This window comes from Aulonocara stuartgranti (assembly GCF_965226115.1).
Source record: "Aulonocara stuartgranti genome assembly, chromosome: 6".
Classification (NCBI taxonomy): domain Eukaryota; kingdom Metazoa; phylum Chordata; class Actinopteri; order Cichliformes; family Cichlidae; genus Aulonocara; species Aulonocara stuartgranti.
This window is the reverse complement of record NC_138944.1, coordinates 14,589,783-14,607,775: the sequence shown is the minus strand read 5'-3', so window position 1 is coordinate 14,607,775 and position 17,993 is coordinate 14,589,783. Positions and strand designations below refer to the sequence as shown.

General features: G+C 41.6%; 3 protein-coding genes across 3 annotated transcripts in view; 1 reads left to right on the top strand and 2 right to left on the bottom strand.

Annotated features, from left to right (window-relative positions):
• ube2o (ubiquitin-conjugating enzyme E2O) overlaps window positions 1–894 on the bottom strand; it is a 46,269-nt gene extending 45,375 nt beyond the window's left edge. Inside the window, exon 1 of the mRNA XM_082537386.1 lies at window positions 135–894. Within this exon, the coding sequence (XP_082393512.1) occupies window positions 135–566 (432 nt within the window). The 5' untranslated portion in view covers window positions 567–894. The remainder of the gene's footprint in view (window positions 1–134) is intronic.
• A 1,526-nt stretch (window positions 895–2,420) lies between these two features.
• Window positions 2,421–6,942, top strand: aanat1 (arylalkylamine N-acetyltransferase 1). Its single transcript, XM_082535828.1, has 3 exons — window positions 2,421–3,072; window positions 3,466–3,620; window positions 4,299–6,942. Exons 1-3 carry the CDS (start codon window positions 2,934–2,936, stop codon window positions 4,602–4,604), a joined length of 600 nt encoding a protein of 199 aa, XP_082391954.1. The 5' UTR covers window positions 2,421–2,933; the 3' UTR covers window positions 4,605–6,942.
• Window positions 5,938–17,993, bottom strand: part of LOC309708083 (inactive rhomboid protein 2-like) — a 38,307-nt gene continuing 26,251 nt past the window's right edge. Inside the window, exons 6-18 of the mRNA XM_082535827.1 lie at window positions 17,737–17,865; window positions 17,353–17,450; window positions 17,014–17,238; window positions 16,721–16,832; window positions 16,340–16,414; window positions 14,242–14,403; window positions 13,898–13,986; window positions 13,750–13,813; window positions 13,513–13,607; window positions 13,340–13,415; window positions 13,164–13,264; window positions 12,473–12,626; window positions 5,938–8,308 (exon numbers count right to left, since the gene is read on the bottom strand). Of these exons, the coding sequence (XP_082391953.1) occupies window positions 7,877–8,308; window positions 12,473–12,626; window positions 13,164–13,264; window positions 13,340–13,415; window positions 13,513–13,607; window positions 13,750–13,813; window positions 13,898–13,986; window positions 14,242–14,403; window positions 16,340–16,414; window positions 16,721–16,832; window positions 17,014–17,238; window positions 17,353–17,450; window positions 17,737–17,865 (1,812 nt within the window). The 3' untranslated portion in view covers window positions 5,938–7,876. The remainder of the gene's footprint in view (window positions 8,309–12,472; window positions 12,627–13,163; window positions 13,265–13,339; window positions 13,416–13,512; window positions 13,608–13,749; window positions 13,814–13,897; window positions 13,987–14,241; window positions 14,404–16,339; window positions 16,415–16,720; window positions 16,833–17,013; window positions 17,239–17,352; window positions 17,451–17,736; window positions 17,866–17,993) is intronic.

Here is a 17,993-nt window from a genome sequence, read left to right as displayed (position 1 = left end):
TAACAAGTCCGCCGATCACCCCCCCTCTCCAAAAAACCACAACAGGCAGGTGAAACAAAGCAGTCCTGACGTCAGGCTGAGATAACCACCGACTGCCGGGGTAAACAGTAAGCACGTTAGCAGCTGTGTGGTACCTTTGTCTCCCTGATGTCCTGCTTCGCACCTTCGGGGTACCACTGGACGCGGACAAATCCCCTCCCGAGAGGCCGACTTGGGGTGTCCACGGCGCTCTCAGTGTCCGAACCGCACGGTACTCGTCCGCCTCCTCCACCGCCGCCGCCGTCTCCGCCTCTCCCTCCGCCATCGTCGAGGTCCGAGTCTGAGTTAAAATCCTCCTCGCCGTGGATCATCCGTACGAGGCCAAACCGGACTGAGCCGCGATATCGTCCGGAGACCAGGTCGTGGGAGAAGAGCAGCCGCTGTGAGCCGTCCGCGGTGGGGGAGAGAGCCATGGAAGGAGGCTCGGAGCCCGGGCTGGCTACGGGAGAGGGGCCCGGTGTGGGTGATGATGCCGCTGCTGCTGCGTCTGTCTTGGCCGCTGCATCCGATGCTACGGGCTCCGCCATCGCCGCTGTTGTCAGGGAGCGATGCTGGAGCGCGAGGATGACGGTGGAATAAAAAAAACGGTAACCTGGAAGCAGCGAAGCGCACGTGTTTACGTAGCTACGCGGGCTACGTATGAAGCGCAGTGTGGCAGCGTCATCACGCAGTACCCGCTGTCACCACTGAGGGGCGCCGAGAGCCAGAAACAGGAGCCACCGAGAAAGACCGCAGGCTGTACGTAAAGTATGATTCGTAATCTGCTGATGGGAGACTCTCTAACTTACTCTAATTGTGTACATTTTTATTTTACGCCAATATTTTAATGGTTACATTTCGTTTTCTGCTGTAAATTACTAATATTTATTATTATAAATTTCATCATATTTAGCTATGTTCCCTTTTAAATTATATTTTCCTAAGTAACGATAGTTAAAAAAGACATCTGTGTGTGTGTGTGTGTGTGTGTGTGTGTGTGTGTGTGTGTGTGTGTGTGTGTGTGTGTGTGTGTGAGTGAATGAGATCTATGATCCTTTGTGGATCTTACCTAAATGATTTAATATTGTTGCACAGTGAACGCTATACAAATAAACATGCAGCTCAGTTAACAATAAAAAAAAGTTTTCCTTTATTTATTATTTAACATCTTTCCACAAATATACATCTGAAGTAGCCTGAGTTTATTAATTTTCAGTGCCCCATAATTAAACATCAGTTGTTTGCTTTAAGGATATATCTGTTTTGTTTTAGATTTGGTTTTTGTGGGGATTTTTATGATAATCTTCTCAGTTTCCAAGTTCTCAAAGACATTTACAAAGTAAACCCCATTAGTGTACAGGAGACAGAATATGTGACAGTTTAATCTGTTTTTAAAGGAACAGGTCTATAAATTTGTGAAGACTGAAAACCAGGAAATATTCTTGATGTGACTTGAATATTCCATCCTCTTCTACTTATCTGATTCAGGGTTACCTATCTCAGACAGATTGAGAGGCAGGGAATACTTTGAACAGGTTACTAGATTATCACAAGATTCACACGTAGAGAAAGACAACCATTGACACCTACAGCCACCAAATAACCCAACCCAGGCATGTCTTTGTGACGAAGACATTGTATCCAAAAACAAGCTACAAAAACACAGGGGGGGAAAAACACGGCATTAACAATATTTAAAACCGTCTCATACCTAAAGACACAGGAGAAAACACAGATAACAGATTATTTATATTTCCTTTGCTGAACAGCACTGTTGCGACTGTCTCAACATCTTCAGCACAGTTGCAGTTTTGCAAACAAGAACATGTAAAATTTGTCTTTTAGGAAGAACGTGGGGATAGAAGTGTTTAGTGTCAGAAAAGGAGGTGTCCCCATTACATTTATTACATCACCTGACCTATAAACATGAGCACAAAAGTCAACCACTGAAACTAATTTTTCTGTTCAGCACTGCAAATAAATAGCTTTCATTTGTTATCTTAATAAAAAGCTTTTTTTGTCAATTCAAGGATGACAACAATAATTATCGTTTCACATTAAATAAGCACACTGGTGAATTTACTATTAGACAAACATAAGTCATTTTGCTAATCATCAGTATTGTTAATTTAGTGTAACTGTGGCATAAACCTCACATTTAGGTGGTGTTTTAATAAATTTGTTAAGCATTGTATATCCTGCTCTCGGTGTCAGTTTGCATTAATTTGTTGGGAAATGCCCTCTAAAAGCGATAAAATGCAGTAAATTATTTTATGATTTCATCTCATGAGGGTAAAATAACCCATGGAAAAATCGTGAACTCTGCTTAAAGCGGCTATGGATAGACAAAAGTCTCCTTCAGAGAAATCACATGAAGAGTGGTAAGTCGAGCCCTTAAGTTGGCCCAGTTAAGAAACACGCAATCTCCTCAGTGTGACAATTAATCATCACTGACGTTCTGATGATTAACCAGCCAGAAAATAATTTTCCAAATATCTATACCTACGTTATTGTGTTTATTCCAACCCAGTCGCGTCACTTTATGAAACTTAAACCTGACTTTACAGCAGGCGAACACGAGTTTGGTGTAGGAACTAAGCAAATCCAAATTGGTTGGTCTGATGGAGGCAAGACGATTATCCCTCCTGTAAATATGTTTATGGTTCAGTTTACTCACGGGGAGTAAAGGGTTTATCCATACAGCTCACTTCAGGATTACAAACGGTATAAATACTGGAAGCGCTCCACTCTGTTCAGTCTGCGCCAGTTCTCGCTGTACAGTTACGCGCGGATCACGGACAGCCAGACAAGTTTCATCTCGTTGTTTAAAAAGAGACTGACACGAAATCAGACAGGAAATTGTCAGCGCAGCACTCTTAGTTTTCCTGCGAAACTTTCTGGGAATAATCAGGACTATGTCTGTGGTGAGCGCAGTGCCTTTCCTGAAGCCTCTCCCCATGCGCTCTCCGTGCCGCCGCCACACGCTGCCGGCCAGCGAGTTCCGCTCCCTCAGCCCGGAAGATGCCATCAGTGTATTCGAGATTGAAAGAGAAGGTAAGCAGACTCTTTGAACTTACGTTACAGAGCAACGGTGCTTTTAAATACCTGCCTGAATTTCTTCAGAGGACGCGCGTATTTATGCAGATTTACGCACGCCAAGCGTCTTTTAAGAAAACTGCGGGGAGAGATTCTCAGCTAAAAACACAGATTTTATTTATGTTCTCCGACTGAATAGAAAGCTCTCTACAAACCTGAGCCATCACTGATTTTATTCACGGGCAGATTCTCTTCAGTTAACTGTCCTGTACACTTTCCTTGTGCTTAGCAGTCTGTACATTTGGGAACATTACGCTCAGCTTCTTTAACATCCTGCACAACTAATAAAACTGTCTGATTGTGGCAACCGTGACCCTTATCTTCTTCCTCCTCCTCCTCCTCCTCACACAGCTTTCATCTCTGTCTCCGGTGAGTGTCCTCTCCACCTGGACGAGGTGCGTCACTTCCTTACTCTGTGTCCTGAGCTGTCTCTTGGCTGGTTCGAGGAGGGACGGCTGGTGGCTTTTATCATCGGCTCACTGTGGGACCAGGAGAGGCTTACCACGGTAAGACGGAGCGGAAGACACCTGGACAGTGATTTATCTCCGGTTGAGAGTCGAGCAAAGATTCAACACAGATTAAGAGAGGCGCTTCAAGTGCATAAAATTCAGTGTATGGTGATAAATCTTGCCGACATACGAGTTTAGTGCCAACCGAAGAGAGAACAACAATAATCATGGAAGCTGCCTGACAATTTCTTTTAAGCCTGCAGCTGTACGAGTTTTAAGTTTCCACCTAGCAGAAACAATAAAAAAAAAATCAGATCTTAAATTTTTTCATGATGACGCAGTTATGCGAATCCAACCAAGAATGAAAGACTGTTTGCTATAAACATTTAATATTCGAGGACTGCAGGCTGGAGTCAACATGTAGCTGGTATATTTTCAAAATATGCAGCTTTTAATCCCAAATACAATCATCATTATCATTCAAGAGTTTATTCACCATCTTTTAATTCTCATACTTTTCATTCAACTAAAAGTTATGATGATGAATCCTGCTGACGTCATTTTAACTCCAATATGAAATTATTTTTAATGAAACCAGAGTCATTTAAACTTGAGCCCTTCATTTAGCTTTAATTATTAAAGATGGTTTTTGGGGGTCTTTTAAGCTTTAAATATTTCTGTGGGTACCCAGCAGGATGTTTTACTTCTACTGACAGCTCTCCTCTTCCTCTCCAGGACGCCCTTACGCTACACAAGCCTCACGGGACCACCGTTCACATCCACGTTTTGGCCGTCCACCGGACCTTCCGCCAGCAGGGAAAAGGCTCCATCCTGATGTGGCGTTACCTGCAGCACCTCCGCTGCCTGCCCTACGTCCGCCGTGCCGTGCTCATGTGTGAGGACTTCTTGATCCCCTTCTACCAGAAGTCAGGCTTTAAAATGCTAGGCCCCAGCAACATCACGGTGGGGCCCCTTAACTTCACAGAAATGTTCTACCCCGTGAGGGGCCACGCCTTCATGCGGCGCAACAGTGGCTGCTGAAGACACAGACTTGATGTGGATTCTCTATAGCTGTGAAAGGAGGTGAAGACCCCTGAGAAACGGGGTACAGGGGGCACGTGATGAGCGGTGCAGTGAGTGTTTGTGATCATCGCTGTCTGTGAGTGAAGCCTGTTTGTTTGGCAGGAAGTGACGTGTGAATTCTGACCTGGAGTCTGCAGAGAGCCAAAAACAGAGAGATGTCGACAGCAGTGGTTTGCAAAAGTGTCCTGAAAGCAAGATTTGATTTGCATTGTAGTGAGTTCGTTACACAAAAACCAAAATCCCAAATCTTTATTTTGATAAACGCTGGACATTTGTGTCCAACAGAACTGCTGCCTTCTTTATTTCTTTTATTTTTTTAAACAGTGAGGACACGTTTAAATAAAACTAATTCCTTTAGTAATTCTCCAATAATATGTAACAGCAGTTAAAATGACAAAGGAGGGATATCAGCAAGGCTAAATATTAACATTTAACTTCTATTAAGACTTCAGTGATCCCGTGACTGACCGTTTATAAATCGGACGTGTGGCACTTTAAAAGTCTGGCTTCTTTATGGTCTTGTCAACTTTTTCTTGTAAACAGCCTCCATTTTTGCCTCGGAGTCTTAAATCAAGACAAACTCATTTTTACACTGTTTTGTTCTAATAAAAATTTTATTTTCTAACCTCTCTGTCTTCATATGTTATTTACATTTTTAATTACTGCTGAACATGAAAGGGGGATGTTCATTTTGACATTTTTCTATTTTTCTGGGCTTGCTGAGGACCGAAGTGTCTGGAAAAACTGACATTTAAAGTTTGTTCTTGACCGAAGAAAACAGCAACCGAGGAAACATATCTGAAGCTTTCAGCCTTCAATAAATGTCAAACTCATTTTACGACAAAGGCCATATACAACCAAGTGACGACTGAAACTCCGCTTTGTCAGTGTAAAGATACTTAACTACACATTTAATCTCTGTGATATCTTAAACAACCGGAACTTTCTCTTATTTAATTGTTAATCTATTACTTAGTTGTAGTTTAAATGGCTGTGGGGGAGGTCTATCAGTAGAAAAAGATGTAAAATGTATAAAAATTACAGTTAAAAAAGGTCCAAAAATGTACACTCTCCTTCATATTTTCCAAAGCTGTCCTGCAGGCCGGATTGGAGTCTTTGCCAGGCCAATACTGTCCCCCTGCACTAATATATAAAAATAAAAAAAATCAAGTGATCTCTATAAGTCTTCCTTTTCTCCACATCTACAGCAGTTCATCATATGATGGGTGTATTGCTGGGGAGTAAGTGCAGTCAGGTTTGGGAAAACATGAAATCAAACTACTCACAAACGTATTGTTGACAGTGTAATGTATTTTCACATGGTTGCTTCAATACACATAATTTCACATATAACAGTACCGTGAACATCTCCTCTAATTAATTTTAGCATTCCCCTTTTGTTCCAGTAAATAGGGGGGGGGGTGACATTATTTGGTCCCGATGCACATGCAGCTGGCCGTACAGCTGCTGCATACAGACATGATGGTGGAAATGGCTTGTTGTGTTTCATGTTAAACATTCAGATGCGCACACGTCAAAAGGCACAGTAAAGGTTTCCTTAACAAAAAGAAGAAGAAGAAGAAGAAAGAAGAGAGGTGGATGTCTTTGTTCACACTTTACCCGCCAAATGCACGAGGGCACGTCTGTATGAGTCCTGTGGCTCCAGCAATGCAAAAAACAGTGACACAAAAACTCAAAACATCTGAAGCATCCAACAAGAGACCTACTCTGGATGTTTTTGTGTTATCTTAAACGCAGGATTATCCGTCAGTCAGTCCTATAGACTAACTCACGTTATCTGATAATCACTCAGTAACTAAACTCACATAATCCTCCACACAACGGTCAATATTGTGGTTCTAACAGTCCGGGTCAACTCAAACAACAACCCCGAACAACAACAACACCCGTGATGGGGAATCAGTTTCACTTCAGGCTGTCGGGCCTCTGAAACATGTCGTTTCCAAATCTGCTTGTATGTGTGCAGAGAAGTTTGTCCAGGTTTGAAATCATTTCAGAACATTACCGAGTGAAAATGGAGAGGGCGACGCATTTTACGGTGCATTTCACCAACATTTCAGTACCTGGGCGAAACATGGAGGTGATCCCGTGAGTCTGACTGTTTCACAGAGTTGGAAATGTAGTACAAATCTTAATTTGATCTGAGAAAAGCAGCCCGTGAGATCACTGCTAAACAAATACCATTTTCTTGTGTCCATTTTTTTTCACAGATTAAATTAAAAAAAACAAAAAACCCCCCAAAAAAACATACAGTTTAGGCACCGCTGTGTTACCAGACACATACGATCAAATAGTGATTAAAAAGTAGAGCTCAAGTAAAAATTTGTTCGTGGCATTGGCATACGGAGAAGTGGCTGTAAAAAGATCATGCATACACGAGCTCATAAAAGCAGCATGACAACTTGCTTTGGTAGCTGAGGGTCAAAAAATGTCTCATTATTTACAAAGTTGATTACAAGCAGTATTCAAAGTATAACAAATGCCTCTGTTTAAGGCAACTAGGTGCTGTAGACTGAACCGTGCCTTAACTGCTGTTAGTACTTGGATCACATCATTAACTTTAGCATAACATTTCACTGCTCCGGAGACTATCGACATGCCAAGTGCATACGCGCAATGGGCAAATACAAAAACAAAAAAAAAAATACAGCAGCAGACGGCGTCTGTAGTGTTAATCCAGTGTTACCGAAAACAAGGAAGCATCTGAAATGGGCTACAAGATGCTTGATGACCCGCTGTGGTATCGTCGTCCACAGAGTTAAAGGGAAACGACTGTCAGACAGAGTCGTTCAAACCTCCTTCTTTGACTCGGCTTCTTTACTTCAACACGACTCTTCATATACACTGAAGGAGTCTCTCACTCCGTAGATCTTTTGGATCCATCAGCTCTTTGCAGTTTTAATGTCCTGAGTGCCTTTTCCTTTTTTATGTTCATCAGTTAGCAAATTAACATTGCAGGTCGTACCAGACACAGAGGACTAAAAAAGGACTGGATATGTTTTATGGAAGGAGGAAAGTCACCTGACTTTTGAGGAGGAAGTGATCCAGTTCTGGTTGCATGGAGTTTGAGTAGAAAACAATAAAAAAAATAAAATAAAAAAAGAGAGAGAGATTTAAAAGTTCCCCACCCAAATGACTGATCACATCATTGCTAGTAGGCCGTCAGCACAGGCAGTTTGATAATTTAGATGTCATCTGTGGCCTCCAGACTAGTTCACCACATGTTCGATGTCGTGGTCTATGTCGTATTTTTCACAAAACTTGTTTGTGATCGGTAAGCAGGTCAGATGCTCCAGCCAGTGCAAGTTAATTCGGCGAATATAAAACCAAACGATGAGGGAAGCGAACAGTCCAACGTAGGCCAATAGCGAGACGGCGATGAGGATACGTTTCCGGTACTTGTCGAATGTCCCGAAGGTGACGTAGGGCAAGAAGGCAAACGAGAGCAGCAGGCCGCTGAGGAAACCGAAGATGTGGGCGATGTTGTCGATCCACGGCAGAAGGCCGCACAGGAAGAGGAAGAGCATGATGCACGACAGTTTAGAAAAGGCTTTCCAGGGCTTCTCCAGCATCTGCCAACCCTGAAACAGCTCAACAAAGAGGCAAGCGAGGAGCCCAAACTGAGACCCCGCTGGACCCACCTGTCAGGAGAGAGAGAGAGAGAAAAAAAGCCAAGTTACACAGGAACTAAAGAGGATTCCTGCAGCATGCACGCTGCTTCACACAGTGTGCACAGAAAACCTAAACGCCTGACGCACTGGACCAACGCATGATAAGCATCAGGTGCTTTTAGTGTGTCCTGTTAGGGGGCAAACAGGATGTCAGGGTGACTCTAACTGCTCCACTTAATTGGCACATTACACAGGCTCACACATGGTGGTAGTAGTGGTGGTGATGGGTGGGAGAGGGGGGACAACTCCTGGAACAACTTTCCAGGAGTTGTCAGAACTGTAAAATTTAATTTATTTTTTAAAAAATAAAAACACATTTTAATAAGATGATTTGTCGAACTGTGTTATTTGCAGAGGAAACCATTAAAGTGAACTGTGTTTGTTTAAATGCGAACCAGGTCTCTGAATTAATCAGTGATTTAACAACAGCAAATAAAGTGCAACAACCAGTTAGCTCGCTGACAGACAGACCAGGCAGACGCGCCGTTTAGGCCCAGAGGAGCAAAGATTTAACCTGATTACCGAATCCTGGCAGCAAGTACCAGGATAGTATTTTAAGTAACAATTATTTAAATCGACTCATTATGAGTGACACTAAGAGGCTTAATGCAGTGTAAACTGTAGTTACTGCAAGTAAGGTAAGGATAAAAACTCACCAGCATCTCTCATAAATTATTCTTTAAAGCAAAGCAGACAGAGGTTCAGAGAAGTTTCTAAGCGACTCTCAGTGCATCCATACTGAAGCTTTCTAACCGTAATGCAGGTTTAGTTGTGCACAGATTATCTTATGTTAAAGATCCAGTTCTGGGGAAGATGTGCAGTATGAGCCCAGGGTCACGCAGTAAAGGTGAGCAGATTAAGGTGACGTCAAAGCTTGGCCTGGTGAGAGGCAGATGGCTAATCGGCAAAGACATTAAACACCCACAAACATTTAAAAAAAAAAAGAAAAAAAAAGTGCACGGCAGTCCACCCACACACCCCACACACGCAGGCTGACACGCTCCTCACACGAGTCGTCGTCACTATTAAACCCCTCATTCAGAAGTAACCTGCTCACTGCTCTCAAACTGAATCAGAAGCTTTGTGTGTTCCCGTATGACTCTCTCATAATCACCTAAATGTTTTTGTACAAATAATCTAATGAATTATATTAAGAAGTGTTCTGACAGACAGACACTCCTCTCCAATTTCTCCTTGAAAGTAACGTATATAATCTCCAGGTATCCCTTTATATTTCTCCAGAAACCACTCTTCAAATTCTTTCACTCAAATACCAAGATAAAGAAGAAAACTCACCGACGTCTCACTGTCAACACGCTGACTTTTGCACTGTTTGGATTGTTTTTCCTGTTGTTTAAAGCTTTTAGGTTTCACATTCTCACAGTGTCAGGATTTAATTAATTCTAAAATGTCAAGTCTATTAAAGTCTCTGAGCGTGAACAGCTTTAATCTAACTGAAGGCAGGTAAATGTGTTGTAATAACTCCACAGTGAATTACTTCTATACTGTTAAGCAGCAGGACAGGAAGCACCTAAAACGGAGCCAAACAAAAGTTTAAAACTGAAACAAAAACTCAAGATAATATATAAACAGTGGACATAATATTAGTCAAGCTGACTCTATTTGTTACAGTAAAAGCAATAAAAACATCGTTTTAAAAAGTTATCCGTTTTAAAGACACCAAACCCCAAAACATGAAAGTCGGGTCGAGAACTGATTTTTTAAAGCATCCAACCTGAGCAGGTGCACCTCCTGAAGTATATCAAAGCCTTTTAATGTAACTTAAACTGCTTGAAGATGTTTTCTGGCTCCTAAGAAAAAAAATGTTGTGGTTGTAAATGTGAAAGGAGGAGGAAGGTATGGTCAGCATACTTTATGTTGTATGCAGCACTTTTACATTTAGCGTACCCTGCACTGGTGGTTAGCAAAGAGACGTTTGACTGACATTATCAAATAATAAATATTCATGCTTGCTCGTCTCTCTGCAGAGCTTAATGAACTGAAACTAAAGTTGTTCCTTCACAAATCCGTAGAGCTCCTTTACTTGTGAAAACTATTATTTCCAGCCACAGCTGCTGTTTGAGCCATTTTTGCTAAAGCCACAGGGGCTCCTTAATTCAACAGTAAAGGGATAATCCACTTAAATCGCCTCCTTAAGTGGCCTCACTGCATGTGCTTCCTCTGGTTATTCCTGGTGCGTGAAGACATGTGAGCTGGTCACTGATATTTAGAACTACAGTAATTGTCAGGTAAAAACAACTGGAGCTCGCTTATAAAATCAAGCCATCGTGTACGTAAATGTGTTACATGTTGGTCTCTTTATACATTAAAACTGTCCCCTCTATCAGTGAGGAACTGTTTCGTGTGTGTGTGTGTGTGTGTGTGTGTGTGTGTGTGTGTGTGTGTGTGTGTGTGTGTGTGTGTGTGTCTCTGTCTGTCTGTCTGTCAGGATGGACCTGTTCAGGAACGTGTGGACCAGGTCTGGTCTCTGCAACAATCGTCTTTGTTTAAAAGGAAAAACATGAAATCCCATTCACTAAGTACCACAGCAGTGGCCTTTGTTAACCCGCACAATGGCATTAGGCTAATCTCTTAAAGGGGAAACTGGACTATATAGATACATTCAGAAGAAAGCAGGCTTGCTGGTAAAAAGCCCCCCCCCCAACGTTTATTCATTTGTTGTTGGGGTTTGTTTTTGCAAAAATGACAATGAATCACTTAAAGTAGTGACCATAGTAGTGTTACTCTTTAAAAAAAAAAAAGAAAAAAAGAAAAAGAGTGAAACACTACTGCTTCAGGCGAGATCTGCTTTCCTCCTTGTAAATATTTACGTGTATGAAATTCAACCACATCGGCTGATTTAATCTAATATTTTCTGGTGAGTTTTTTTTTTTTTTTTTTTTTTTTTTTTTTACAAACAATAATGCAGACAAGGCAGACAACAAAGGAACAGCATCAACTATTTAGAGCCTTTTAAAACGACATACAGACATCAGTTAACATAGCATGTAGCTGCAGCTGATTCAGCAACTATTTTCTATCTCACACTTGATCTTGTGTGAGGATTGCCTCAACTTTCCTTCAGCACATCCAGCAGTACGGTTATATGCAACAGAACTGTGAATAACAGGTCACCTTTCTTTCTTTATCCCTGCACAGTCATAACTGATTACCCTGCTGGTTGCTGTGCTGTTACCGGTCACTGAAATGTTGGGAGCGCTGTGACACGTCTTTCTTGGATGCTTTACGCTCGGTTTGGTGGGGCTGCTGCTTTCGCAGTAAAGTTGTCTCATGTGCTGTTAACCCAAGTTCGGTTTCTCCAGGCACTTCCACAGTTAATACCACAAGTGTTTCCTGCACCCCTCTAAACCTCTAGACTAAGATGGTCAATTCTGCTCCAATAATCCCCAACAGGAGAAACCCTCGTCCAGTGAGTGAACTCAACTAAGCTGAGCTAAGCCACAGAGTTTAGACAGCAGGCACAGAAACTGCAATTCAAATAAGAATGTAACACAAAACTAACGAGAGCTGGAGCTCACACAGGTGACATTTAGACCTGAACTCAGATTATAGTGTAGCGAGAAATACATGAAGTGAAACAGCATGACGGTTTCTCCCTTTAGATAATTTAGGGGGTAAATGAGGAAGAAAGCACATAAGTATATACAATGTCTGATTTTACATCGCAGAAATTTGACAGTGTGAAAGTACCTGTGTGTGTCAAGTGTGAGTGCTTAATCAACAGAAGTACATCCAATCCTGTCAAAAGTCACTGCAACTCAGATATGTTGGTGTTTAGAACAAAGTGTGTGAAAAGCTGTTTTTTCTTTCTTCAGCATCGTGTCCAAGGACACACTGGCATGTGGGCTGGATCGAACCAGACCTTCTATTTAGTGGGCGATTTGCTCCTGAGCCCCAAGTGCCCCACATATACAGACTTAACAGATTAAACAGAGTTTCCTTATAGCGGATGCGACTGGAATATTCACTTACCAAGGACACTTAACTAAACTTTCAGACAAATGAATTTAAAAAGCTTAAGTGCACAAAACTTCACATCCTGTGTGCCTTGAAACTTTCAGAGAAAAAAAAAAAGTGTATTAATGTGTATTTACATATATGTGACGAACTCACCTCGGCTCTGTAGGGCAGGAAGAGGGCAGAGGCGAGGTTACCAGTGATCCCACTCAACATGTAAATGATGGAGATGCGAAGCCAACCTGCCAGCTTCTCCAGGTCCCTCAGTATGGTCATCTGGAACACTACGGACACCACGCAGTGTAAAAGCCTACACACACACACACACACACACACACACAAACAAAGGTTATCACTGGTAACTAAAACTCCTTTCCACCACTGCATTATCACAAATATGCATTTAGGATTTTTTTTTTTTCCCCCATTAAGCTCCTTTGGCTTGTTTGCTCGCCTGCTTTTAAAGGGTTACATCTGAGGGAAATCCCTTGTGCCTGCCTGGTATTAGTATTACAGTTCTCATGTGAGCGAACGTCTCACGAGCACTGGGTCCTCAATTAGAAATGTTTCATTAGTTTTGAATCCTCAAGGATGCTGACACAGTGAAACTGCATTAAGTAATCACTCATAGCAAATTAATGAAACAGTTCATTGACTGTGTAAAAGGCTTTGTCATGGCATATTACACAGTCTCACAATATATCATCAATGCTACATTCAGCTGAAATAGCTCATTCATAGATAGACGTGTCAGAAATTAAAAGATCTGTGCAACATAGCCATAAAACATGACCACAGGAAAAATAAATCTTTGTCTTAGGACGTTGCTGCAGGGGGAAGTGCGTACCCAGCATGTAGGAAGAGAGAGAGCCAGAGACGGTAGACTTGATCGGGAACGTCAGGATTAAGGAAGGGCAGCAAGCCGCACACATCATCCAGACAGTGGACCTGTGTAACAACACTGCAGTCAGAAACATACTAAAGAAAAAGACACACACACTCATCATCATGCACACACAATACCTGTGAGCAGAGGGTGGCTTCCTCGTGGAAGTAACCATGCATGAAAGTGCAATACTCTCTGGTTGCGATTTCACATCTACAAATAAATACATAAATAAATAAAATTTTATTTATTTATTTAAAACAGATGACCTCAGAGTAGCAAAGCGCTTTAGCAAACACATGTTTCGCACCTGCCCTTAGTTCCTATGCAGCAGGGCCGTCCTTTGATGTTACAGTCCATGTGTCTGTAGCCTGTGTGACTCCACTTCTTTGGATATGTACAGATCTGACAGCAGCACAGGTAAAACCAAAAAAAAAGAAAAAAAAAAAGAAAAAGGAAAATTAATATAAAATGTGGTTCAGATGCAAGTGAACACAGAGTAGCAACAGAAAAATGAAGAATGAACGAGGCAGCGGTGGCCCCTCACCGGCCACGTGGTGATGTCATCCTTCCATAAATGAGGCTCTGCAGAGGCAGGCTCCTCACATATTCTGTTCACAACAAGAAAAGCATCAAAGTGGTGAAACGCTGCTGAGTCTTTAATGACACACTTTAATTAAGCTTCATATCCTCACCTGGGGTCCTGGTGACAGACAGAACCGGACGACCTACTGATGTTTTCCATTTGTTCATTGTCCCATTTAATAAAGGTGGCCAGCGTCTCCTGCATGAAGTTATTATACATTTATATTATTATAAATATTTAAGACACAGTTTTCTTTCTCATTTACCAAGCACAGCAAAGAAATGAAAAACGGATTATGTTTCTTTTTTACTGCACACCCAAAATCTGCATCTAAAGGGGAAAAGTTCAAGAGTACAGCAAAGACACTGTGAATGATTAGCACGAGCGTTTAAGTGATTATATGCTTAAAGATTATAAACTCATGTGCACAGGTATGTGTATATTATCACGTACAGAGCAGCCGGAGCTGAGGGTCTGCACACATCCGGAGTTGTCATTCTGAACGCAGCAGCCAGAATCTTTCTCGAGCTCTCTGGCCTTCTCGATCAGGCTGACGATTTGTGCATCCCGACGGATGCAGGGGGAGAATTTTGCCCCCAGGTGGATGAGGTCTTCCTAAAAATTGATGGAAATGATTTTAAAGATCAAAAAAAATGTGGTAACACACATGCTAAACACAGATTAAGATGATAAAGAAATAAACTGGTGCCTGTCTATCTTTTAAATACACAATTTTCCCCAAAGGTATTTACTCCTGTATCCAAATGTTGATGTTGGCTCTGTTCATCTGGACGTAGCGTTTTTAGTGGGGGAGACGTTTCATCACTCATCCAAGTGACTTTTTCAGTCTCAGCTGACTGCAGGTTCCCTCAACCTTATAAACAGCAAATTTGCACAATGACTGAACGTAGCACCACTGAGGGAACAATGGGCTGTGAGGTCAGTTCCTTGATCATTAATATGCAAATTGTCATGACCATTGATCAACAACCACTGATCAAATCCTGTTGATCAAAGACCACTGATCATTGATCAAGGACCACTGATCAAAGGCCATGAGTACCATTCACAGAAAGTTGGGAAATGGCTGCAATCACAGCATTGTAAGAAGGTGAAGATGCCCCCCTCCTCGATTCAGAGATGGTCTTTCCCTTTTTACGTAAATGGCCTCCTTGACTCAAACCTCCATAATGACATCTCTCACTTTCTCAACAAAATCCAAGGTGTTCTGGATGTGGTGTTCAGAGCTGTCTACAAGCGGGTTGAGGAGATCAAAGCCAGAAACTTTGAGATGTTATAGGTGACCGAGTTGATCATACAGACAATTAGTCTTAAAGGTAAACCCTGTTTATTTATCTTGGGTAAACCATACAGACTTTGTGTAGATTCGCCTGGGTAAAACCTGTGGTATGAGGTCCCGTCAATACCATTGTCTCATTCTAACTGCATCAGACAATCTATCACCCTCTTCCTGTAACCACTTCCTGGGTCTCGTTTCAGGGGTTTGTAAGTATTTACAAATTACATATCACGATGTCATAAGTCACTGGACACTGTGAACATCCACGGTCACCACTTCATGCATAATGGACCTTCCATGTATATGGACATGTGCAGGTATATATGTCTGTATATGTATACATATGTATATTTAGTGTGTACGTGTCTATAAATAGGAATAGCAGTGGTACAATAGCTATATCAAGCTATATAGTTTATGTCTTCCATATTTCCAACTATATCCATAATCACATACTGTGTATGCTACCATTGTATATAGTGTATTATCTTACTTTTTTTCATTGATTGCACTTATTTGTATTTTTGCATTTCCTTCTGATATCTGTACCTGAGCTGAGGTGACGCAATAATTTCCCCGTTGTGGGATCAATAAAGTCTTATCTTATCTTATTTTTGTCACTGAGCAGTGACAAAATTTTTCTCATGATATTCTTCCTTGCACTTATCCTTGTCTGTTGGAAGGATGATAATGTTATTGTCATTACTAAGAAAGGTCCATAAAGTCATGGATGAGCAAGTGTAGAAGAGACTGACTGTCTTAATCTCAACCCAAGTTCATAAGGGTGTGAAGGCAGACGAGTGGATACTTTTGGCAACATAGTGTATGTGCTCATGCATTCAAACATAGAAGTTCCGTTATTTTTCTTAATAAATTACTAAAACCGGTCAGCTCAGCCTCCATTTAAACAATTTACTCTCACAACTGAAACGATCAATTTTAAATGCAGAAAATAAATTGACATTTTTAGGCTTGTAACTTAATAAATGCAGTAAATCATCACTGATAAAACATGAAGTGAGAAAATAAAGTAAATGCACTGGAGGAGGGCAGAAGTGTCCCACCTGAAAACACAGCAAACCTAAACTTCACACCAAATGTGAGCTCCCTTTAGCTGTGCTAGTATCATACATTCTGGCTGTGTTCATTTTACCATATCGACCATTTTTGGGAGCTGTTCCCTTAGGTTTTGCACATCTAGACAAACATCCAAAGCCGTTCTAAGCACATTAATAATACAGCTAAACTTACAGAGCTTGGACCAATCCAGAAGTTCTGTTGTTGGACATACTTAACACTCTCATAAATGCCTTTGTTCTTCAGCACCTACAGAGGGCAGCAGAGCATCACAGTTTACAAATGAGTCTGATCAAGGACTTGTGAGTATTAGCTTGCACAGTAATACACATCTCTTTCTGTGAGTTTTAGGACACAAATACAGCTACTAAAAAGTTGGTAATATATTTACATTGAGTGTTCAAGAGCAAAAAAAGGAATTCTAATTTCAATACTGAGTTACACTACGAAATGTTAACCTTCAATTTTCACACTGATATGAAACCTGTCATGTCAAAAAGTATATTTTCTATTTTTAAATATTGCTCCAAATTAATCTGTAAGATATATACTTACCAGCTCAGTTGTCGAATGTTGTGCAAACCCAACAGGGGCAAACCCATACGTGCAGCAGGCCAGCAATGTGATAACGATGTGGACAAATGTAATCCAGTAGGTAAAGTAGGGTCTGAAATCATGCACACCACAAAACAGTGCTGTGAATCGAGTAACAGCTAAAACAAAGACTAACCAATAAATACTTTCAGCACTTTGTCAGCCTAATTAATTATCTCTCTCTGAATTGTGTTATGTTGATTTAAATCAAGCAAATAATTCACTTGTATATATGCACAGTGCTCATTCCCAACCTGTGGCTGTGGAAGTCGTCCAGCTGCTTCTGGACGTTGCTGCTAATGCTTCGTCGATACTGTCGGTTTAGCCATTTCCCCACAACTCCCAAACCATACTGACGTTTTTGCTTGTCAAACGCAAAGTGCTTCACTTGGGAGGCAATGCGACGTCCGCGACGTGGTTGAGCCATTTCGTGGAATAGTGTTGGCATTTTAGGAGCCTGTGATAAATCCTTACTGGGACTGAGAGGAAGACAGGTATGCAAGACAGAGAAAGAATTAGGGTTAAAAAGGAAAAAAAACAAAACACAATGTGTGCAATTCAGAGACTTTGGTTGAGTATTTATATTTACTCACAGGCTGGAAGGTTGCTCGCAGGGAGCAAAAGAGGCAGACAAGGGAGGCGACTCAAAGACATCATCGGCCATGGAATATAACTCATCACGGACATCACCCTGTACAGAGGTAATGCAGGACACAGAGGACAAAAAGAGAGGGCAGTAATTAACGTGTAGTCACATGTTATGTGTTGCTGTATGGGACACACAAACAGCGAGGAAGACAGGAGGACAAAAAAAGAAAAATACAGTCACAGAAAAAAATGGAGGCTGAGAGAAGAAGCAGGTAAACAATGACAATCGAATGAAAACATAGAATTTTGTCAAATAGAGTAAAAGCAAGGAAAGAAACTGCTGCAAAGATCCGGGTGCCAAACGGGTGGCTGCGAGAGCTGCTGCTGACCTTACTGAAGAAGAGCGACTCGGATGCATCTGCAGAATCCACAGTGTCCTCGTCCATCCAGCTGGGCCTGACAAAGCTCTTCCTGGGGAAACTGCGACCAGCCTGTGGGCCTGCCAAGCTGCTGCGACCCTGAACAACAAACACGCCACATGACATGCGGTTCTTCAAGTGCATAAAAAAGGAGAGATTTTAATGATGCTAATAATGATAAAAACAATAAATGCTGGCATTTACTGTCATTTTATTCAAAGGGATGG

Excerpts from the sequence above, each read along its gene's own strand:
- aanat1 (XM_082535828.1), top strand. The coding sequence starts at position 2,934 with ATGTCTGTGGTGAGCGCAGTGCCTTTCCTGAAGCCTCTCCCCATGCGC. Across the intron at positions 3,073-3,465 it reads ATTCGAGATTGAAAGAGAAG|CTTTCATCTCTGTCTCCGGT; the intron begins GTAAGCAGACTC and ends CTCCTCACACAG. Across the intron at positions 3,621-4,298 it reads ACCAGGAGAGGCTTACCACG|GACGCCCTTACGCTACACAA; the intron begins GTAAGACGGAGC and ends CTTCCTCTCCAG.